This window comes from Lepidochelys kempii, chromosome 1 (assembly GCF_965140285.1).
Source record: "Lepidochelys kempii isolate rLepKem1 chromosome 1, rLepKem1.hap1, whole genome shotgun sequence".
NCBI classification, from domain to species: Eukaryota; Metazoa; Chordata; order Testudines; family Cheloniidae; genus Lepidochelys; species Lepidochelys kempii.
Window position 1 is genome coordinate 289549923 of NC_136380.1, and position 24300 is coordinate 289574222.

Consider the following 24300-nt stretch of genomic DNA (forward strand, 5'->3'; position numbering starts at 1 on the left):
GTTGTTTTTATCAGAACTCTCTCTTACTGGCTCACTCTCCTACGTGTCACTGTTAGCAAAATCTTGCAGGAGAAAGTTGTTAACAAGACTTCAGCACTTTCGTGAAACAAAGCAGAAATCCTCAACAATAAGAATGGTCCTGGGAATGGACTTCATTGGGGCTTACGCACGTGCTGAAGCACTTCATGGGATCAAGCCCTAAGTCTGTGAAATAGTGCTGAAGTCCTGAAAGAGAATCTATACCCTGCAGGCTGTGGTTTGTATACAGCAATTGCAGCAGTTGCTCTGATGGAGGCAGGGATGGGTCTAAATTGATTATGATAAATGCAGCAGAGAATGAAGGAGACAGCTGAAAATGTCAGGATTCCTTCTTGGACTAGATAAGTTTGTGAGACATTATTTGCAGACATGAGGGCCCTCTTTGCATACCACAAGGGAAATTTGTAGATGGAAAAGCCTAATTACAAATATTTCATTGCTCTGATTAGCTATGAACTCTAATGATGCCTGGTTCACTAACTTTCATTAAGATGTCCCAGTTATTACAGGAGGAAATTTACATTAGATTGTTCTTAGAATCTACTTCTCATTCCCCTTATAAAACACTGCTCAAAATCCACCTCTTTTACAACCAGTCAGCTGCTAGTAATTGCCCGTGTATGGGAGACTGGCTATCGCCTACTTTTTGTATCCTACCTACTCTCGCGTTCTTACTGTAATGTTTTTCCTTTTTAATCTAAACAGCTAGACAGAGTTCAGAGCTCTGGGGATGTTCCAGTTGGAAGCAGAAATGGATGGAGTCTGGTATTCTTTTTTGGTGCAGTCGTCTTGTTTATTTACAAGGAATGCACAAAGTCTTGTTTCTCTGAAAATAGGAGGAACCAAGAACAAAAGGAGAAGTTTCTTAACTGACAGCCATAAGCCTCTTTACCCAACACCAGACCCAAAAGCTCCCTCTAGCTTTTTCCAGGGTCACACCGTGTTGACAGGCTCCTCCTTGGCTTCCTTGCTTTTTGCCTCTGCTGCTCTCTCTCTCTTTTGTGTGTTCTCCCTTGTCTACACTGCACATTAAGCCCAACCTCTGACTTATATTTGGGCCCAAGCTCCCCTTCTGTCTACACAGAAATCAGTCTGCTCAGGTCAGCAAGCACTTAAGACCCCAGGTCCCAGGACCCTGCTAAGGGGGTGCGTCAGAACCCAAGTCCCACTGTGACTCATGTCTAAGCTCTGTCATTTTGCAGTGTTGATGTAGCTCAAGCCACAGACGTGAGTCTGAAGGTGTGGGTAGCACAGTAGGGATGTGTTAGCACAGCTGTGAGATCTGGGTCTAGCAATTGTAAGTCCAGGTTTACAGTGTAGTATGGACGGACGCTCAGGCATGGGCTTGAAAACACCAAGTCTCACAGATCAGGTCCACAGAGTAGGTGTATCCCCCCCCCCACACTCACATACACAAAAAAATGCTCAGCAAAAGCCCTCCACCACTCAGTCCAAACTCCTGGACAGATTCACAACCCCCTTTTGTCTCAAGTAAGCTTCTGTTTAACTTTTCCTGGCAGTTATGTTCATTGAAAGGTGAATTAACATCCAATCTCAGAGGTTTGTGATTCAAGCAGTCACCGGTACCTCTCAGCATAACACTGACATCCTGTTGTTGTCGCTGCTGCGTGTGACAAGACACTTGTGTATCTGATACACTGCAAGGTGAAGCCTGTGTGTTGTTTGTACATTTGACTGAAATTCTCTTTGTGAACCCAGCTTTTCAGGTGCCCACGACAACAGTGAGACTGACCAGGAGGAAAACTTCTGGTCTCAGGCACTGGAGGATTTAGAGACCTGTGGCCAGTCAGGAATTCTGAGGGAACTAGAGGTAGCGCAATCTTTCTAATAGAGATGTAACTTTTTTGTTTGTCTGACATTCATTTTTCTTTTCTCTTCTTCTTTTTTCTTTAAGTTTGCATTAATCACACAAATTCATTTAAAAGCTCTAACCCCTTTCCACAGGACAAGGCTGACAGGCGTCTGTATTTGAGAAACATGACTCTCTCGGTACCTACCCTTTATGTTTATATTTTTGCTTGTGCAGCTGCCTCCCCTCCCCCAAATAAAGCTATTTTCTGTTATATTATGCAGTTGAAAGTAGATAAACATGATCACCCGAAAGCTTCCTGTCTCGTAGCTTTTGCTGTGCGCTCTGCTAATACATGCAGCATTTTGTGCAGAGTTTTTAAGTGGCCAGAATTTTCCAGCAGCAGTGCATCCCACTCCTTAGAGCCGCTTTATGAAGTTTTTTCTTGGCATGTTATAATTTGTCTCTGGTCCATAACTTACTTTAAGACGAACATAAAAGAAAAACAGCATCTCAAATGTTTTTAACAGGAAGCTGTCACCCTGTGAACAAAAACAGCATGAGACATGTTCACAGTAAAGAAAATTTGTTGTATTTTCACATTGCACCCTGAAGTTAATTGCGAATCTGAACTCCATGTTAACTGTGTATCAGATGATTTTGAGGGAGGAAGGAGGAAACAATAACTGTGCATTTGTAATACATTTTCTGTAAGTTCTTTAATCAGAACAATTAGGAATATACTGACAGTTTTAAAGCTGTCAAATGGAAAATCCTAAAAATATGTTCTTTTATGTTCTTTTCAATTTCCTGAGCTCCAAAGCTGGCAAAATCTCATTTTCATTTTTATGTCATATGAAGTCCCTTAGCAACCTCAAGGAATGTGAATGGCATAACTGGGTGAAACTTTTGCAGTTCTAAATGATTGTACATGCTCAGATTTATGGCTTCCGTATTGCATGTACGGTTACTTTAATGTGGTTCTGAAATACTTGTAATTACAAGACAGAGAAATTAAGAGAAAAGCTAATGTCAGTTTACCAGTAGTTTAATTCTGTGGTTATCTATGGCATGGTACCACAGGGTTCTCTTGTGATTTTCATTATTCAGAGCACAGTAAAAGGGTATGGAAATAGATAACAGGAATGGATATTTCAACAAATTGACATTCTTACAGTTTTGACCATCCATTTAAAAATTAAAAATCAAAACTGTAGTTGAGTGCTTTACTGCTATCACTATATGTAATTGTATGGCCAGCGCAATTCTGAACAGACATCTGTCCACATAACGATATAGAAGTAGATTCCCAATGGTTGACAAGATGTCTTTTTGCACCAGAAGGCTAAGATGGGCTGTATCTGTTTTTAAAGTACTGTCCCTACTTCCTTCATTAGGACTCCCTTCTCATTGCTCATTTCAAGGTCTTCAGCCAAACAACAAGGTGAAATACACTTTATCACGTCGTCTTGCTGCTGCTGTCTCACAAGGGAGCATCATAAGTCACGCTTAATGTGTTGGGAAGCTGTTACAACCATAGTACTGTCACATAATTAAGGCAGTGCTGGTGCTGACGGGAACATGGGCAGCACAGAATCCATCACCAGAACCAGTGGTTCTACTCAAAAACGTATCTGATTTTTTTCTCAGTTCCCCGTATTTGGGGAGGGCTATTTGCATCCTCTGCCCCCTTGAGTTGTGACTTTTCTTCCCTAATCTAAGAGGAGACTCCATTCCTCATCAAAATCCCTGCCCTGGCAGTGGTTACAACCCGTACCCCCAGTGCTTGCAGAAAGTAAAACTGAATGTCTCTAGGGCATCAGATTAGATTTTTACATTCCACAACACAGAGGAAACAATTCCTCCTCTATATTGATATTTGTTGATATTAAGCTATTCTACCCTAGGGATGAAGTGGGAGTTTTGCCTTTGACTTCAGTGGATCCAGGTTTTCACCCTTTGAATCCACAGCAATATTACAAGTGAGAAGGTTACTGTTCCTGGGAGAATGAAACTGATGCAGGAGACACAGCTTTGTATCTCTTCACATATGCCGGTGGTACTTCGGAAAGTTACTGCTACCGCATGATTATTATATTCGGCTTCTTCTCAAGCAGCTACTCTAAATGATCTGCTGTTCTGTGGCAGTGTCTAGTCACCATCAAAAGCAGTGCTGGTTCTAGGGTTGCCTTCACACTTTGCCGGCTCACGTATTTTTCCTTGTAATCTGTATATGCCACTAGAGTAAATGCCTTCTTTTGTTCTTTTGTTCAAGTTCTAGGGCAAGCTAATGTTCCAGAATTTGGCTGTCATTTTATTTTAAAAATATCTTCAGTGTAAGTAAACAGTTGTACTGTTCAGTCTTTCAGGGTGTTTGGCTTCATAAAAATAGAAGTTTTAATGCTTTCTTTGGCATTTTGGTTTAAAATGTCATCTGAAAACGTTTTGCTCACGGTTGGGCTTTTTTTTTTTTAGTGATTTACAACCAGTTTGTATGTCTATCCTCCTTCCTTTTGCTGTGCCCTGAAGTGATTTTGGTTTGACAAGAGATTAGAGAATTGTGCCTAGTGTTATAAAGTAACCCTTTCTTTAATCCAAGTTATAAATTAAAAAAAAACCAAAACCTGTTTGTTAATGCTGTAGGCAACAATTATGTCAGGAAGTACAATGAGCTTGAATCATGAAAATCCACAGCCTCGCAGCCAACTGGGAAGACAAGCCAGTTTCCAGGAAAGAAGCAATGTGAGGCCACATTACAGCCAGGCTACCCGCAGTAACACACTGCCATCAGATGTGGGGAGAAAGTCTGTGGTTTTGAGAAAAATTAAACAGGAAATGAAAGAAATCATGTCACCAACGCCTGTTGAGTTACACAAGGTCTGTAATTTTTATTTTAGCAGCAATCCTTGCTTTGGATTAATGCATGCAGCATAGGGAATCTAATTATGTGTGATATATTAAGTACTTTTCATAATGATCCCATATACAGGCTTTTGGGGCTGTATATATTACTTCTTGCAATACACTAATGATATATTTTTATGGGGGAACAAATTGAGTAAGATGCATTGTCATTTGCTGTTCGCTTTTAAAACATATCCTCAGTGGATACTGCTCTTTTCCAAGGAGAATCTGCTAATAATTTGATTTGACAACAGTGATCATTCATCTCTGCACAATGTATTTATTAAGACAACAAAGTTTAATTTGCAGAAAATATATTTCTTTAGAAATCTATGCACAATGGCTTGTGGCTCCCATAGTTGCTTTGCAACATATTACACTGTTTTAGTTGTTTCCTTCTTCAGATTAACATAGGCTAACATGTACTTGATAGACGACCAACTTGAAATCTATAGGACAGAGGTTAAACATTCACAGTTGCCACTCAACACATTGGGATTCCTTTTCTGTGAGAGGGATAAAATAATCTTCAGTCCAGGAAATAGTATCAGATGCATTAGTCTGAATCCACAAAAACAACCAGTCCAGTGGCACCTTAAAGACTAACAGATTTATTTGGGTATAAGCTTTTGTGGGTAAAAAACCCACTTCTTCAGATGCATGGAGTGAAAATTACAGATACAGGCATAAATATATACACTGGCACCTGAAAAGAAGGGAGATACCTTACAAGTGGAGAACCAGTGTTGACAAGGCCAATTCAGTCAGGGTGGATGTGGTCCACTCCCAGTAATTGATGAGGAGGTGTCAATACCAGGAGAGGGAAAATTGCTTTTGTAGTGAACCAGCCACTCCCAGTCCCCATTCAAGGCCAAATTAATGGTGTTAAGTTCGCAAAAGTCTAGGAAATGTGGTTTATATAAAACAGGTTAGCTTTTCATTTCCTGGGGACAGGTATTCATAGACATGCCCTGTGGCAGAAAGGTGACTGTGCAGCTGAAGGCAGTCTTTGGTAAAGCTGTCCAAAATACTCATCATAAACTTCAAGTCTGCTCTATTGAACCTAAAGTATGATGTGTCTACGAACTGCAACCAGTGTTTCCAGAAGTTTGTGAAACTTTGGTGGGAATCCAGTGACTCTCCTGTACTCCCCCTCAAGCTTTGGGATGTTTCCTTCCCTCGGAGGCATCTAAGGTAAGGAGGGAGGGGGGGTCTCCCCTTGACTGAAGGAGCCAGTTTATGAAGGAATTCCTCATGAGAGGTTAAAAGCCATCAGTCTCAAACCTGATAGAGAATTTGCACATGTTGATTTGCATCTAATCTCTGCACACAGTCATGCAGGTTTCTATTCCTGTACTGAACCTCCATGTCTCTCACAGCCCTAGCTTGTACCAAATTAAATGTTCCCAGATAGCGGCTGCCAGTGGATCTGTTATTTGGAAGAGGAGTTAATTGCCACTGTAATCAATCAGTGGGATCAGTTAGCTTAATACATGCTCATTCCAGAAATCATTTGATTCTCAGTTTGATGTGAAATGATTGGTGGACTTCAAAATTCTTGAAGACTGTACTTTTTACAGCTGTCCAGTTAATGTGAGACAGAGAATAAAGCTACATTGAAGGGATCCTTAAGGTCTTTTCCCATCAAGCAAAAAGGCTGTTTTCTTCTGTAGGGTATAAAAACCTGCCTTTCCTCCTTTTCAATGAAAAATTTGTTTTATCATGCTGCTGAGTCAGATTTCTGCTATTGGATGTTCAATTCCATTTGCTACCTCTAAGTCCCTGTCCTTCATCCTTCTCTCTCTTCAGCTGCTATTTTTTTTATTGTTGTAACTCTTACATTCTCTGAAAGGAGATAGACTAACTGAATGTTTTTCTACTCTGCACAGAAATGAAGTTGTTGAGTTTCCTAGTACTATCTACCTCTTCTGTCAAGATTATCTCATCCCACCCCCTCTCAAAATTTACAAGTCAATCTCCCTCCTAAAATGTTTATCTTGTATTTTTGTAAAAACTTCCAAGGACCGGATCCTGCAATATAGTCCACCCAAGGCAATAGGGACCCAGCGAAAACCTTAGTCTTAACATCACGTGCTATCCTTTTTTATTTTGTCACACTTGTTTTTGTAAATCATTAATTTTCTCAATTCTCTTAATCTGGTTCCATGTATTTCATTTTACGTAGCAATGAACCTGCTGATTTCTCTTTCTGCTGTGATTGTACCCATTAGTTCAGTGATCCTAGGTACAGATCACTTTTTATTTATACCATTGAGAGAAAAATATACTAGAAACATTCTCAGCTTTTAAAGGGAGTGGGGAAAGGAACACCAAAGGGTTGGAATGTAGCACAATCGCCAAAAGTGTTGGATTCCAGAACAAAATAGCATCTGGCATAAAGATGTTTGACATGAATACTCTGTAGCAACAGGTGTTTTTGTAGGAAACATTTGCTGTGTTTCAGAAGTTTGTGGCGCTACTAGCCGGTTTAAAAAGGGGGAGGCTATTTATATTTTTAATGGTAAAATCCTTTGGCCCAAGAACCTACTGTAAAGTGCTGTGAGGGTAACAAAAGGAAAAGGGCAGCCAAGTGGTTATTTTAAAATTTGAGATATTTTATCTCAAAGTTCTGGATTGCAACAGAAGATGAAAATTCCCCAGGGAGAGATTTTTCTCTTTTGGGCTTGAAAAATGCAGTCATAAGACATATACAGAATATTGGGTGATAGGTAACATACTTAAATTCACTATTCCTACCCATATATATTAATCAAACCATGCTGAGGGTAAATAGAAGAATTATAGGAATGATTCTCCACCCAGAACCAGTGGTTTTCACTGATGATATTTATTGGCTTTGCTATGCAGCAGTGCAATAAAACAAAACGTGACTATAACAAAGGTGTTTTTTCCAGTAATAACATTGTTTTGATGGGAAAAGTATTGCTCTACTTTTTTCCCCCCCACTATCATGAATAAAGGGGAGGGAGGGAAAGTACAAATCAGCCCTGAAGTAAGCTGTACTTATTAAGTGTTCAATGGAAGAATATTGAAACAGAAAATAGAACCACCATCTTTGACTTGAAAAACTCCAACTATAGCCTTATGCAAATACAGAAGGCAAAGTAAATAAGGTTCAGAGTCTCCCTGATGGTTCATTTCCTTTGACAAAAAAGAACTGAAACTGATCCAGGAGTTAGCATACCAAGTAAGCTAGGAACAGAGCGGAGATCAAACTCATTAGAGACATTTCTCCATTCATAGAGACAGAAGAATCAGGATCTGGAGGAATGAGCCATATTGAGCTTTTCCACCCCAATGCTATCTAAGCTAAAGGTAATAATTAAAGATGGCACTGAGTGTTCCCTAACTGGCAATATTTTCATCCCACCCCCAATATATACATGTTTGTTTTCTCTTTAGCTTTCACCCACTCTAATTGTGAGTTGATGTTGTTAATGGGGAGAAGGTAAAAAGATGGTTCTTGTATTTGGATCTGAACAAGCTATGGCTGTGCCCCTCCCCCCTTCTCCGGCTTCCCTCCAGAAGAGTCATTCCAAAAGCAATGCACAAAGTCTTTGAATACGATTAGTAACAGTAATCTTAATAACAAACTGTAAATTATGTGCGATAGACTAAATGGCATGCAAACTACATAGCTGAGGAGGCCCAAGACAACTAGGTGCAAAAGAGGCTAGGCCTGATGGAGTAGAGACCCCTAGCCAGGACTGCAAGGAGGAGGAGGAGGATCCCCCCACCAGGGGGAAGGCCACCCCACTGCTAAACAGCTCCTGCCTGGGGCTGGCCCCTCACTCTTGGCTGGTGAACAAGCAAGTGGGGTCGTGAGAGTGGGGCTGTAGACGGCTCTCTGCACGGCCGGTGACACCTCATCCCAGCAGGTGCAAGTTGTAGGGAAGGGTGCAGGCCTGGCAAGGCAGAGCAGAGAACTGGCACTCTCAGGTGGTGAATGAGTGGGGCTGTGACAGCACAGCTGCAGAGGGCTTCCTGTGCTGCTGTAGGATCAGTGACACCTGATGTCTACAGGTGCATGGGGTGGGAGTGGGAGGCTGCTCTCATGCAGACTGTTACAGATGCATTCCCCACCCCCATCAATTTCAGTGTCAGCTGAAATTGACATTTACCAACATCTATTGATTTAAACTGAATCCTGCCAAGCCTCTGTATACCCGAGACCCATAGAACTTCCCAGTATTAATGCCTGCTTCAAGTCCAAGACCTGTGTTTGAGTTGAAGCATCTCTAAAAAAAAAAAAAAATCAATCCAATCTTGATTTAAGTGTCCAGGGATGGAGAATTCACCACAACTCTTGGTAAATTGCTCCAATGATTAAGCACCCTCATTATTAAAAATATGCACCTTATTTCTAGTCTGAATTTGTCTAGCTTCTCCTTCTAGTCATTGGTCATGTTATACCTCTATTGGCAAGATTGAAGAGCTTTTTATTATCAAATTTCTGTTGCACATGTACGTACTTACAGACTGGGATCAAGTCACCCCTTAACCTTCTCTTTGATAAAACAAACAGATTAAGCGTCAGCTTAAGCAGTGGCTTCTATCACTATAAGGCATGTTTTCCAATCCTTTAACCTTCATGGGGAAGTTGCAAGCAGCAAATATTAAATAGCTACAGATAAAGAAACAGACTGAAATAGAGAAATCTCCCTTCTGAAGTAAATCCCTGAATGGCACAGGTTTGGGTATTTTGTTGTTGTTGTGGTGGTGGTGTTTTCTTTGGTCCCTACATGCACTACTTTCCTTTCAAAGAAGGCCTCTGCAGAGGACAGAAAGTTCACCTTGTAATATTTAATAAATATGTTGATGGGCAACCATATTGCTGCCCTACAGACTTCCTCCATGTGCAGAAAAATCTTGTAATTTATCTTCATAGAGATCTTGTAGAGCATGCTCTGCTTTCTTCAGGACTAGGTTGGGCTGATGCCTTGTATGCCTCCAGAATGCATAATTTAATCTATCTGCCAGGGATAGTGGGAAGACCTTGGCCCTTTGAGTCAAAGAACACAAATAAGATGACAGATCAGCTTTGTCAATTCAGTGTGCTTGAGGTATATCTTTAGTGCTCTGCCTTGGTCCAGATTATCCCACAGCTTTTCAGTAGGGTGCTGTGGATTTGGACAGAATGATGAAAGCACTGTTCCTGATGAAGCATGGAAAGATCAATTCACTTTTGGTAAGAGGTCCTAGCACCCTTAGAACCATCTTGTCATTGAAAAACACCACGGATCCTGGATAGATAGAACTGCTGACTCCAAGACTCAGCTCGTAGACATGAGAGTGACCAAACAGCAGGTTTTGATAGACAGTTAGAATGATGTGAGTGTTGTCACTGCAGCAAAGGGTGGGAAGTTAGGGCTTTTAGCACAAGTGGCAGGCCCCACTTAGGAAAGGTTGTTCTGACTGCAAATCTAGCTGCTCTGACCACTCTAAGAAATCTTCAAACTTAAGGATTGTCAACTAAACAGACCAAGGACCCTGTGTGCAAAACACTTATGGTGGACACCTTATATATAGTGCTGGGCTGAAGTCCCTTTTCTATACTGTCCTGCAGAGCTGTGAGATCAGTGTCCTTGGGGTTTCTGTTGTTTTCTTGATATTAACTGTACTGTTCCCAGATGGAAGAATAGGTCTTTAGCATTAAAGTTCTTCTGGAGGTCAGCAGAATCACTTCGGAGGATAATCCAAGGGAAATTAGCGCTTCCCTCTCAACAGCCAAGCTGCCGGCTAGAGACTGCCAGTGTCTGAATGGAGGATGGGATGTTGGTGAAGGATGGCCTCTCTCACTGGAGGATGCAGTGGAGGTTCCAAAACCAGATCCTAAAAACATGGTCTCCTGATTCAAAATCAGGCCAGAGCACAGCCTGTTGTCATAGTGAGCTCTTAAAAGATGGTGCTGCCATCTCTGTTTTTGCTGTCTGATCCAGTTCCCCGAGGTCAGGATAGTTCTTGTCTAGGGCCGTTAGGTCATCCAGCCAGGTCACTGTGGCTCTTGCAAAGCAGGTCACTGCTGGGGATGCCCAGAGAGTAGCCAAGGAAGCTTCAAAATCCCTTCTGTTGGATGTATCCTTGAAAAAGGAAATCCATTCCAATGGTATTAGCAAAAAGAAAAAGGAGTACTTGTGACACCTTAGAGACTAACAAATTTATTTGAGCATAAGCTTTCGTGAGCTACAGCTCACTTCATTAGATGCATGCATGTCTTTTGCTAATGTTGCCACTGCAGTCTTGACCTTGGTATTTCTGTGATAGTATGATGCAAGAACCAAAAAAATGCCATCACAGAATTTTGGGAGTTCCTGAACTACAGAACGGCATACTAAGAACCAATGTCTGGAAATTAAAGCCAGAAAAAAATTAAATTAGAAAAAAGGAACAATTTTGTAACCAGGAGGATGATTAATCATTGAAACAAAACTACCAAGGGAAGTGGTGCATTCTCCATCTCTTGAAGCCTTCAAATCAAGACTAGATGCTTTTCACAAAGGGGTGCTTTAGTCAATCAAGACTAGATGCTTTTCACAAAGGGGTGCTTTAGTCAATCAAGGAATTCTATGACCCATGTTATAACGATCAGACTAGAAGATCTAACAGTCCCTCTTCTGAGCTTAAAAAAAAAAATCTATGAAATTCAAAATTATGGAACCAATTCAGTGCACTGCCTTAATTTTAGGTATGTTTTTATGTCCCATTAAGGTTAACCAGACTTAAGTACCTGCTTCAATATTTTCCTGAATAGGGGCCTAAAATAGCAACACCAACAGACACAATAGATTAAAAAAAACCCTCACTATTCAATCCCCAATTACAAATATAGTACAGGGAGCAGCACCTTTACACTGTTAGTTGCCACACCTTATATCACTGTGTGGAATGTGTTGGGTTTTTTTGCTCAGCAGTTAGTTCATTTAGCTATAAGCAATCAAATCAACGCCTGAAATTGGTTCTTCTACGGACCTAAACATACCCCAAAACAGTCAGTTTCTGTTACAAGGAAGTTAAGATTTCCTGTTCTTTGGCTATTTTGATATAGTGGAGGTGTCCTGTTAGCATAATGAGGAACATAGGCTATGGAGAGCGCCAACAGTTAGGTAGGATAAATCATAAGGGATATAAATTCTCATGCAGAGTTGGGAAGGAGCTATCCATATGGGCGGAATGTTACACAGTGAAGTTTCTAGCACATTCCTCTGAAGCATCTGGTGCTGGCCACTGTCAAAGGCAGGATACTGGAGTAGAAGAACCCTGCCCTGATCCAGTATGGAAATTCCTACAGACCTATAGAACAGAATGTGTGTGTGTTCTCTGTGCTAATTCTCACTTGCTAATCAAAGGAGGGATTTGGTTCCACTTTAGCTCCTGAAAGGAAAAGAGCTGCCTTCAAAGACTGTACCATCTTTTCTGGAACACTATAAGGCATTTTTGAGTTTCAACTGGTGTTGGACCCTGCAATGCATTTTTTTACATTGAATTTGTGTGAAGATTTCTCAGATGAGCAGTTCACTACAAAGGGATAGCAATGTTTCATGTGGAGTGGAGAGAAGGGAGCTCATTTAAAGAGAACGTGTCTTGGTCCAGCACTAATTATTTTCTTCTCACAGAAAAAGTACACAAAAAAATCTGTCTGAAAAATATTTTCTTCCTTTATTTTCTAGCCTTGCTAGAATGGCTTAGTGCTAATAACAGCTGGAAATATACTTGAGATCAAAACAATCAGACATAACTGCCATATAACAACCAAAAGTCTGTCAATAACAGATTTCTGGAGGAGTTTTCGGGACTCCTCCTTATATATCAAGTTGTCAGTACATACTAAATCTGTTTTATTCTTAATCAGACTATACATTTAGCAATACCTGAAATGCCTTTCCACCACTCCTGCTGTCTGTGAAATCTGAGGTGTGATAAGTAATGATACGAGTGGAGGAACAGAATTATTTGTAGTATTTAGTACTATACGTTTATCTGGAAGATTTAAGATCACATCTTACACAATGATGAAGGGCAAAAGGGTATACTTCACTGCAAAAGAAAAATATTTTAGGCTTTGAGATTTTGTGCTGGTCCTGTAGTAGTGTACTTCCCTGCAGGAGAGTGAGGGAAGGGAGGAGATGGTCTCTAAGCCTGCGGCTTGATGGGCAAAAAGAATGTGTGGTTTTTTTCAATGATGATATCTCAGTTGAGTTAGCTGAGGACCATTTAAAAAGACCCATTAAGATGCAGCATAAAAAAAAGTTACTAACCTTCTGTAACTGTTGTTCTTCTAGATGGGTTGCACATGTCCATTCCAATGTAGGTGTGCATGCCCCGAGCACAGTTACTAGAATTTTTACTCCTAGTAGTATCCGTCGTGTTGGCTCCAGAGCCCTCTAGTACTGCGCACTCATAGCGCCAGTATAAAGAGCCCTGCCGACCCTGCACCCCCCTCAGTTTCTTATTGTCTGACTCCAATAAGAGGGGACAGAGGGTGGGTCTGTGCAACACATCTAAAAGAACAACAGTTACAGAAAGGTTAGTAACAGTTTTTCTTCTTCGAGTGCTTGCGTATGTCCATTCCAATGTAGTCTACTCCCAAGCAGTTATATGGGAGGTGGGTTTGGAATTCAAGAAGAAGCTGACTGCAAGACTGTGTGGCTGAAATTGGCATCATTTCTGGCCTGCTATGTGATGGCATAGAGCATCGAGAATCTGCACCAAAGACCAGGTTACTGCCCTGTAGATGTACTGAATAAGGACTTGAGCTAGGAAGGCGGCCAAGGAGGCTTGCGATCTTGTGGAATGAGCAGTCAGGTTAGCTGGAGGCGGAACACCGGCCAGCTTGTAACATGCATGATGTAATCCAGGGTGAAATCCTCTGGGTGGAGATGGGAAGGAGATGGGTTGATCTGCAAAACAGTTTGGTTCTTTGTATGCAGAATGCCAGGACACATCTAACATCCACGGAGTGTAGGTGCTGTTCCTCTTTGTTCACTTGCAGCTGGTAGAAAGACTGCTTGACTGCACCGTATCCTTGAAGATCATTTACGGGGGTTCTGATGTGAGGGCACAGATCTCCAAAATGCGTCTGGCCCAGGTGATGGCCACTAAGGCGGCCGCTTTCCAGGAGAGCTGCACTAATGAGCATATTGCCAGAAGCTCGAACAGCGGACCAGTAAGTTTTCACAAGATGAGATTTAAGTTCCAGAGAGGAATCGACTTGCTTACCTGGTGGTCTAATCTCTCCAGGCCTTTTAAGAAAACGGATAACCATCTTGTGCAAAAAAGACAGACTGGTTGTCAACCCAGGGATGGAATGCTGAAATGGCTGCTAGGTGACTGAAGACACAACCAAACCCTGTTATTTCAGAAGCAAAAGATACTCCAATATGAATTGCAATGAGGATTGCCTGGGCAGAACTCCGCACTGGGAGGACAAGATGGAGAATCACTTCCATTTTGCAAGGTAAGTGGTTTTCTACTGCCTAGCAGGACTCTACAGACTTGCTCCGAGCAAACTTGCTCCTCAAGATTCAGCTATGGAGCTTACAGGCTGTCAAATGAAGAGAGCGGAGGTTCAGATGGAGTACCAACTGTGATCGTGGGAGATCAGGTCCGAGTGTAGCGGCAGCAGGAGCAGTCTAAGAGGATGGACTGCCCTGAGCTCTCTGACATTGATATCAAGAGATAAGATCTATGGTTTCCAGAGGAGCTGAGTCCTGAAGGACCCCAACTGGGCTCTCCAACCCAGCGCTGACACGTCAGAGACTAGAGACATCGATGGTTGGGGGCCGCAAAAAGGGCATTATCACACAGACCACACGGTGGTTCAGCCACCAAGTCAGTGAACTGAGGACTTGAGCAGGGATGGTGAACGCCCGTCCAGATGATGCCACAAAGGTAAACATACTGTCCAGCCAGGCTTGGAGAGGTCTGAGACGCAGTCTCACGTGTTAAACCGTGTAAGTGCATGACGCCATGTGACCCAGAAGACTCAGACATTTTCGAGCTGTTGTGATTGGATGAGTGTGAAGGGATCTTATCAAGACTGAATTGCCCAAAATTGGTCTTCCAGAAGCCTGGATGGAGTCGAAATCCACACCTATGAACTCTGTCCTCTGCACTGAGATAAGAGTGGATTTCTGTGTGTTTATCAGTAGGCCTAGAGCCAAGAAGGTCAATTGGATGAGATGGATGTTGGATTCCACCTAAGCTCTGGACTGGCCTTTGACTAGCCAGTCATTGAGGTACTGGAAGATATACACTCCCTGTTTCCTGAGAAAAGCTGAAACATTTGGTGAAAACCTGTGAGGTAGCCAACAGGCCAAATGGGAGCACTGCAAACTGGTAACGTACCTGGTTCACGACAAATCTTAGAAACCTTCTCTGGCCTTGGAAAATTGATATGTGGAAGTATGCATCCTTTAAATTGAGGTCAGCATTCCAATCCTCCAGATCTAGGAGGGAATGATGGAAGCTAGGGAGACCATGTGCAACTTTAAGTTCTTGAGATAGTGGTTGAAACCACACAGATCTAGAATACATCTGAGAACATCCTTGGGTTTCGGGATTAGGAAGTAATGGGAATAGTGATGTGGAATCTCTTCTATGGCTCCCACCTGAAGGAGGGATTGGACCTCCTTTCATTTGCTCATGAAAAGGGTCTGGGGGGAAGAGGGTAAGGCAGGGTAGACAAAAACTGGAAGGTATATCCCACTTTTATTGAGCTAAGAACCCAACAGTCTGAAGTAATGTGGGTGCAGGCACTGAAGAAGTGGGACAGATGGTTTGAAAACTGAGTAAATGGATTTGATATTGTGAGGATTGAGATGTCGACCTCAAGCATCTAATCAAAATGAGTGTTTCGAGCCGAGAGTCTGGAGGCGATGTGCATCGGCCCTGCTGAGGCCGGCGAAGGAGATCTATGCCTGCTTCTGCCTCTGGCTGGGCAAAGTAACAGAATCTGCTGGGGCCTGTAATTCTTCCTGGATACTGCTGAAGTATATAGCCCCTGGGATTTCAAGGTCACAAAGTCCTTAAAGCCATGGAGCCTAGCATTGGTTTGCTCCCAAAAGAGCATGGACCCTTCAAAAGGGAGATCTTGGAGGGTTTGTTGTACCTCTTGGGGAAAACCTGACAACGGCAACCATGAGCTTCTGTGCACGGTCACTGTTGTGGCCATAGGTCTGGCTGCAGAATCAGCTGCATCCAGAAGCTGCCTGTAAGGCGGCTCTTGCCACTGTTTTCCCCTCCTCGGTCAGGGAGAACTCGAACTTTTAACTCGAACCATTAATCACTCACACTGAATTTCTTGAAGTTAATAATAGAGGGATAGTTAAAAACTATCAAAACAAATGACACCACACATTTATTTAGCCAACACCCAAGTACTACATCTTAAAGGTGCTGAGTACATAACAAAAACTGATTAGCAAAGCATTCTAATTCATGTATCTAATGATCTGGGCAATCAGAGAATAAGATGAGAGAAACAAAAAGAAAAAGGCTAAGTCAGGGTAAAAAAGTTGATTAACAAGAGGTGATTCAGGATTATTACTGAAGTATACAAAAACATTAATATTCTCCTCACAGTTTTACCAAAGAAGTCTTCACAAATGACATTCCAAATTAGAAATGCAAAATAATAGGCAAATGATCATTCTAGTATGAAATAAACATTGAGAGAAAAACCTGTGACAGTATGCAGCAGTACAGAAATGCGGAAAAATCATTTGCTTTTGTTATCTCTAAATTATTTCAACAGGTAACTTTGTACAAGGAATCAGACGTAGAGGACTTTGGATTCAGTGTCTCAGATGGTTTGTTGGAAAAAGGCGTATATGTTAAAAACATTAGACCAGCTGGACCTGGGGATCTAGGTGGTTTGAAGCCATATGACAGACTTTTACAGGTAACACTATCCATACTTTGTACACAGTTTACTTTGTAAAAGGTGTAAGTGTAGTATGGGATTTATATATAAAATGTACATGTGATAGTATAATGTTTTATTGTCACTAGTTTGGAATGACCATATTACCCGTATTCTGTTTATACCACGCTCTAGAAAATAAGTGCAACTTTTTAGAGTTTTAAATATGTTTACTGGTACAATATTGTGTCTCTCAGTTATCCCGCATCATAGTAGTTAACGGAAATCAGACAGACTTCCAGGTGCGAAAAGTTTGTACCAATACATTTTAAACTCTAAAAATATCTAAGCTAGCGTTTCTATAAAGCCAGATACTTCAAAACACCAAGGTGGTGTAGAAATTACTCCTGAGGGCATTCTGCGCACCATATTTTAAAATTCTGCAAATTTTATTTGTCAAATAAATGGAGGCACCAGCATGGCATTGGGGAGCACAGGCCACTGGCTGCACAGAGATGGGAGATGACTGTGCAGTTCCCCCCCACCCCCGGGACACAGACTCAGCAGTGAGGTGAACCATGTTTTTGTATACTTCAGTAATAACCCTGAATCACCTCTTGTTAATCAACCCTGACACAGCGCAATGACAAGGCCACCCCAGAAACACCACAAGGCCCTGCCCCTCTGTGTCAGGTGCACCAGGTGTGGGCAGGAAGGATCCGAGTGTGGAGGGGCTTAGTGTGGGCGGGGGGGTCCAGGTGCGGGCAGCTCAGTGGGGGATCTGGGGGGTGGAGGGGATCTGGATGCACAGGGACTTGTTGGGGGGTTCTGGATGCAATGATAATGGGACTCTGCATGGTGGGGGATCCAGGTGAATGTGGTTGGGGCTCAGCTGGAGGTGGGGGGGGGGTCGGGGTGTGGTGGGCCAGATGCTGTAGGAGTGGGGATCCAGGTGCAGCTGGTTAGGGCTCGGTGACTCATCAGGGTAGTCCAGGGGGAGAGGGGCTCATTGGGAGGGTTCTGAATGTGGGCGGGGGGTGAGGTTTGGCAGGAGGGGTTCTGTATGCCCAGGGGTTGGGCAGATGAGGGAGCAGCTCCCTGTACCTGCAGTTGAGGAGTGATGGGTGCAGGAAGCTCTTCAAACTCTTCCCCCCACACACACACACCTGGGGGAGAAATCTGGGGATGGGTCTGATCTGGCCCCAGCTACTATGCAGGGGAAGAGGAAGTCCCATCCTCCCCAGCCCAACTGGGACTAGCACAGGGGTGAACAAGCTTTTTGGCCTGAGGGCCACATTGGGGTTGCAAGACTATATGGAGGGCTGGGTAGGGAAGGCTGTGCCCCCCAAACAGCCTGGCCCCCACCACCTAACCGCCCCCGCCCGCCCCCTTTCCATGCCAGAGCCAGCTGCCCGGCCTGGCCAGAGCAGTGGGCCAGAGCGCTGGCAGCACTGCACCCTCAGACTGCGGGGGAGGGGCCAGCCTCCCCCACCGGAGCTCAGCGGCTGGGCAGGACAGTCCCGTGGGCTGTAGTTTCATAGGATATCAGGGTTGGAAGGGACCTCAGGAGGTCATCTAGTCCAACCCCCTGCTCAAAAGCAGGACCAATCGCCAATTAAATCATCCCAGCCAGGGCTTTGTCAAGCCTGACCTTAAAACTTCTAAGGAAGGAGATTCCACCACCTCTCTAGGTAACGCATTCCAGTGTTTCACCACCCTCTTAGTGAAAAAGTTTTTCCTAACATCCAACCTAAACCTCCCCCACTGCAACTTGAGGCCATTACTCCTTGTTCTGTCCTTTTCTACCACTGAGAATAGTCTAGAACCATCCTCTCTGGAACCACCTCTCAGGTAGTTGAAAGCAGCTATCAAATCCCCCCTCATTCTTCTCTTCTGCAGACTAAAGAATCCCAGTTCCCTCAGCCTCTCCTCATAAGTCATGTGTTCCAGACCCCTAATCATTTTTGTTGCCCTTCGCTGGACTCTTTCCAATTTATCCACATCCTTCTTGTAGTGTGTGGCCCAAAACTGGACACAGTACTCCAGATGAGGCCTCACCAATGTCGAATAGAGGGGGACGATCACGTCCCTTGATCTGCTCACCTCTGGACAAGCAGCTGACCGTCACAGGTTAGGAGCCATCTGATGGGCCTTCCCCAATCCCACCCCTACCCCACAGTGGTTTACCTCTCTGCTGGCTGCCCTGGGCACCTGAAACATACTGCTGGGGTGGGTCACATGACCACTTTGGTGGCTTCCCTTTGCTTCCCCATCAAAGTCATTTTTCTCCAGGGAAGCAAAGAAATCTGAAGGGGACATAAATTCTGCACATGCACAGTGGTACAGAATTCCCCCAGGGAGTAACAAATGCTCACTACTGAGCAGAAATTTCAACTTTCCTGTGGTATGTTCCTCCTCAGTTTGTGGTGCTTACTGTTCTTGAGATATTGCTGTATGTCATCTAGGAACGAGTAGTCAGTCACTGACCTGATCAGTGCAGTCCCTGCTCTCACCAGATATCAACTACCACATAAGCAGAACTTACTACAAACATTTCTTTTGAAACTGGAGTCTAAAATGGGTTGGAAAATTTTTTTTAAACTTCTCTCTCTGACCACTTTCAATATAAATATTTTATGTATTCAACAAACACAATTCTGGGAAAACCTGCTTAAGAGGACTGAAATGTTATAAGTCATCTGTTACATTTATATTAGTGAACTTAGTGCAAGTGAAAAATAAATCATATTTATTCAATATTTACCATATTGCAGTTAATGCTAGAACATGATTATCAATTAGAAAAAAAGTTTTCTGTTCTCCTTAAACCATACTGTGTTTTGTGTACTTTATGTAGAGGGCCACTAACATATTCCAGTCATATTTTAGATAACATCTGTGTTTTAGATACTTGTGTTATGTTGCTTTCTTTTCTACAGCTAAAACAGTAATAAAATTAAACCAACACTTTAAATCTTTCAGGTAAATCATGTTCGTACCAGAGATTTTGACTGCTGTCTAGTTGTGCCTCTTATAGCAGAATCTGGCAATAAACTGGAACTGGTTATTAGCAGAAACCCACTGGCCTCTCAGAAGATGACCTCAGATCAACAAACTTTAGCAGGTGGGGAATGGAATGACCAAAATAATGCCTTCCTTCAACAAACCGGACATACTGCTAGTGTGGAGACACGAGAACCTACAAACACAATATAGCAACAAGTTATTTTAGTGGGACACTCAGAAAAGAAAGACAATATATGGTGCTAAATCCCCTTTTCAGATTTCTGTGACACTTGAGGCACAGATGTCATGTGGCATTAAAAAGCACAGAGGGTCTAACTATCCCTCTCAAGGCTTGTGTTACTTCATGGATTACTTTAAAAACTGAGTTTGGTTTTTAATGTGATGGCCACTGAGTAGTGCCATTCCCAACTAAGCCTGATGTCAGAGAAGTCATCATGATATTGAGTAAAGAAAATGGCTAATGGCCTTACTTTTTTTTTTTTTCCTGAAGTAGCAGGAAGGGAGACCTTTAAAAGAGACTGAACTGCTCCTTCCTGTCTTAACCGCATCATTAGTTTTTGAGCAGAAAAACTAGGATTAGTCTTTTTCCACAGGTGTCTGGATTTTGGTTTTTTTAATAAAGCTAGCTGGCTACTGAGTGAGGGGATCATGAGATAGGGGTATGCTGCCCCAATACGGTTAGAGTCATGTGTTGTGAACCATTGTTCTACTGGTTGTGCTGCAGCACGAGGGGTGCAGCCATCACACTAAGTGCTGTTCAAGTGTTTTAGCAAAGATGCACGTAGGAAGCTGCAGGGTGGCATGGTAAAGTTTACTGCCCAACTGCGCTACAATTTTATTAGAAGTTACGTTATTCCCTATGCAATGGAAGTACTAGACAGGATGCGTCTTGAAACTGTAAGATTCATTTCAAGCAGAGATGTTTTAGGTAGTGGGAAACTTCTGATGAAGGATTACTGAATAAAAATTAAACGAGTTATTTAAATCAAATTAAAGGGTTTTTTTTAAAGAAAGTCAAGTGGAAATGTTTATATTATATTAACTACTAGTAGCAATGGAGGACTGATGTAAAATCCATTTAAATGAGAATGATTCATACAAGGACATACAAATCTAAATCTTTACTTACTAATAAAACAGTTTCTTGAGGGTTACTAATAGATTTATGAAGTCTATTAAAAAAAGGCTTTTTCAGCATTTTCATATTTACCCTTACAAGTTTTTAGAAATTGGAATTGTAAATACATTTTACAAATATATGACAAATTCTTTCCTGCCCACCCCCCTTGAAGCAATAAAATACTGCCAGTTGCTTTTAATGTTCACCAGCAGCTGCTTTGATTTGTTCCAGTATTCAAGTTGTCATCGGTAATTATTGTTATTTGGTGAATATAAAGATACTGAATTTGTATATTAATTGTAGAGTCTTCATATCTATCTTACAACCAGATTTGTTTTGGGTCAATATAAATTGTTTAGGAAGACTATCCCCCCATGCTGTTTTCCTTTATATGAACAAGCTTACCTGCCGTGCACACACAAGCGTAATGTTTCATTCATGTTTCAGCACTGCCAGAAGATCAGTCAATATGAAATTTAACCCCAAATCATGTAAAAACAAAGTTCATGAGTCACTTAAATATGTATTTTTATTTGTAACAAAATAAAGTATTAAACTGTAAAGTATTTTTGTACAAATTTAATACTTTAATAGCATGATATTTATCGTCTATGTATGGATTTTGGGAACTCAAACTTGCAAATATTTGTATGGAAAAAACTGTATAAAATGGAATAAACAGTGATTTGAAGACAATATTCTTAACAACGAGATGGTATTTGTATGTATTAGACAACAGGAAAAAATAGCATATTTACAAACTATTGCAGAGATAATCACATTTCAGGATCTTTTTTCAGTTTTTTGAAAGTATTTCTACCACAAGTGTATCTAGGACAAGAAATGCAAGCCTCTTTAGCTAAATATTGGGATTTTAAATAATCTATGATGAAATATGCAAAGTATTATTCCAGAACGTAGGAGTCCCCATCATGAACCAGGACCCCACTGTGCTAGGCAAATATAAGCCATCCAAATATCAGTATATATTAATTGTGCAAATTTAAAACTTGACTATCAAGCGAAGTAATTATCCAGGATAGTAAAAGGAATTCACATTTGGCACTTGACCACACTTTAAAAGCCCTATTTTTCATTACAATCTGTTCAGAGCAAGATCTGACTCAACTTCATGATCCTGTATGGTGGCAACATGCTAGTTAGTACCTATTTGTCACACCCAAACTTCCATGAAGTTATGTAGAGGACATGGTTACAGAAGAAAAATACACATAATAAGTAATACCATGCATTTTGACTAAAGACTTAACATGGTTATGAACTGACTGCCACTATCAAACCATAATACTTTGTGTTGCATCAACAATTTATATAGGCTTAAATACTATGGGCCAAGAAATTCCCTTCTTCTGAAGAACAGATCTTTAGGACCTCAAAGCGTCTATTAAAAGACATTTGTTCAGCTACAATAAAAAAAATATACAGACATCTTAGCATTCAAGAAAAAGTTGGCCATATCTTATGCTAAACACAAATTAAATTCTGAATATAAAAAGTCCATATTAAAAACGATGCTCCTAAAAAAACTTGCACAGTATTTTAAAAATTAAGACCGATCCTCCAGAATTTCTCTGTTCCAATACCTTATTGGGAGTTGTATAACATATTTAAGTGTCATATTAATGTACTTGATTGTTAAGGTCCAAAAAGCTGCTTGGGAGTTGGGCTCCTCAAAGTCAGATTCTGAAGTCTGGTTGATCCAAGGGGCGAGTCTTCTACATTTACCTGTCAAACAAACAGGGAGAGAGCGATGAGGCCTGCAAATAGCACTTAAAATATAGTAAAATGTTACTATGCAACAAGGATCATTTTCATAAAAAGATTTTCATTGATGACAGAGGTGTTTTTTGAAAATAATTTCTAAACTAATACACAAGTGGCAAACCCCAGGAGAGACTTTAGTAGAATTTAATGTGTATAAAAGAAATGGCACAGTTTATATTAATAATGTAGTTTTTGCACAGCAGGTCAGCCCCTACAATTTTTGTTGTTGTTTATAGCCATCAATTTTGAGCAAGTCAAAGAGCCAGTGCGATCAACAACAATTTATCAAATATTACTTCTAAGATCATAACTAGTTCAAACAGTAACCATTAATTACTCTGACAAGCTTCATCCTCTCATTCATTCCATATGTGAGACCTGAGGAAACTTTCCCAACAAAAGAGTAATTAAACTGATACGTTCCCCCCAAAAGTTTCGGTTTTGATGAAACTGCATTTTCTGCCAAAATGTTTAGTTGAAGAATTCTCAACCAGCTCTATGCAAAAGTTTTATTTTAAATGCTCTTTAAAGGGTTTCTTACCATGGTAAGTTTTGAAGGACTTTCAAAACGATCTGTAAAACTGCCTTGTCTTTTACATCGATTTGATTTAACAGGAGTCTCACTAACTGCACTGGGCAGTTCAGCAGTACTCCACCGCCCATTATTAGTTTGTATGTCATTAAGACCTACAGACTCTTCTGCTTTAATGAAGTCATCTTCAACAGGTACAGAAGAGAGGGGAATATCCTCAGTTACTGAAATAGGACCAGGTTGAACATCATGCCCTTGACTTTGCCAACAACCCTTTAGGTGAGATGACATGTGTTCTGGAAAGTCGCTCGTTTCTGCAAAGGTCTCTTTTAAACGTTGTTGTAAGCGAGTTTTTCTGGGAAAGCTCTTTGTAGAAACTGCTTTCCTGAGTTGAGTCGGTTCAGCCACAATATAGACCCGGCAGCGTCCTCTTGTCACAGCTGTGTATACATGCTGCCAGTGCTGTGGGCCTGCATTCCCGACTACATAGACAATTGTTTTTTCCTCTGAACCCTGAAACACACACAGAGATTTTTAAGAACTCTTAACAAATTAAAAGTATTTAAAATAACAAGAAACAAGGGCTTACTAGAGAAGTACCATCAGTTAACTATGGAAGTATGGGCATGAAGTTACTTACATAGGTGCATACTAGTGTGTAGACAAAGTTGGACTAGAAGGCAGGATTCTGAACAAGTCTGTAAATGAAGGAGATTCTTCTTTGCCTAAATTCTCAAAGTTTTAGTTTCTCATAGGAATGGCAGTGGCCTCTCAAGTTTGTTTCAATTTCCATGTCCACAACAACAAAACAAGTCAACTACATTCACACATCCCACTTGCCTGCAGAAAATGGAGTAACTAATGCTTCATAATACTGGATGTCTATGATGGAATTTGATTTAGACTAGTCAACTTATGTAACATTTTTATTTTTTTTAAGTATTACTGGATAGTAAGTTAATTTCCATTGGATCAATCAGTGCCTTCATTCAGACTTACTGTAAAGCTACTCAGCTAATCCCAGTGGGAGGGTAAACCAAAGAGCCAGTGTCACACCACTTCCTTCCCTCACACCCCAAAGTTGTTCCTATGTTATCTTTAAGGACTTTATGTCTTAAGGGTGCTCCTAAAACCAAATCTTCCCGTGAAATTACAGAGCAACACTGCAGTCAGGCTTTTTACTGGTTGACATAACTGTGCTG

At 41.5% G+C, this 24300-nt stretch overlaps 2 protein-coding genes across 16 annotated transcripts in view; one reads left to right on the plus strand and one right to left on the minus strand.

Moving 5' to 3' along the window:
• Nucleotides 1-21449, plus strand: part of GRIP1 (glutamate receptor interacting protein 1) — a 556578-nt gene extending 535129 nt beyond the window's left edge. For 5 of the 9 annotated variants that reach the window (XM_073327853.2, XM_073327849.2, XM_073327854.2 and 2 more), the window contains 4 exons: nucleotides 1759-1870; nucleotides 4493-4726; nucleotides 16527-16673; nucleotides 19617-21447. In XM_073327853.2, the coding sequence (XP_073183954.1) occupies nucleotides 1759-1870; nucleotides 4493-4726; nucleotides 16527-16673; nucleotides 19617-19850 (727 nt within the window). In that variant the 3' untranslated portion in view covers nucleotides 19851-21447. Of the gene's footprint in view, nucleotides 1-1758; nucleotides 1871-2004; nucleotides 2050-4492; nucleotides 4727-16526; nucleotides 16674-19616 lie in introns of all 9 variants that reach the window. The other 4 variants (XM_078851129.1, XM_073327851.2, XM_073327848.2 and 1 more) reach the window with 4 other exon arrangements.
• Nucleotides 21353-24300, minus strand: part of HELB (DNA helicase B) — a 38116-nt gene continuing 35168 nt past the window's right edge. For 5 of the 7 annotated variants that reach the window (XM_073327858.2, XM_073327860.1, XM_073327862.2 and 2 more), the window contains 2 exons: nucleotides 23108-23611; nucleotides 21354-22527 (listed from right to left, as the gene is read on the minus strand). In XM_073327858.2, coding sequence (XP_073183959.1) covers nucleotides 22438-22527; nucleotides 23108-23611 — 594 coding nt within the window. In that variant the 3' untranslated portion in view covers nucleotides 21354-22437. Of the gene's footprint in view, nucleotides 22528-23107; nucleotides 23612-24300 lie in introns of all 7 variants that reach the window. The other 2 variants (XM_073327859.2, XM_073327857.2) reach the window with 1 other exon arrangement.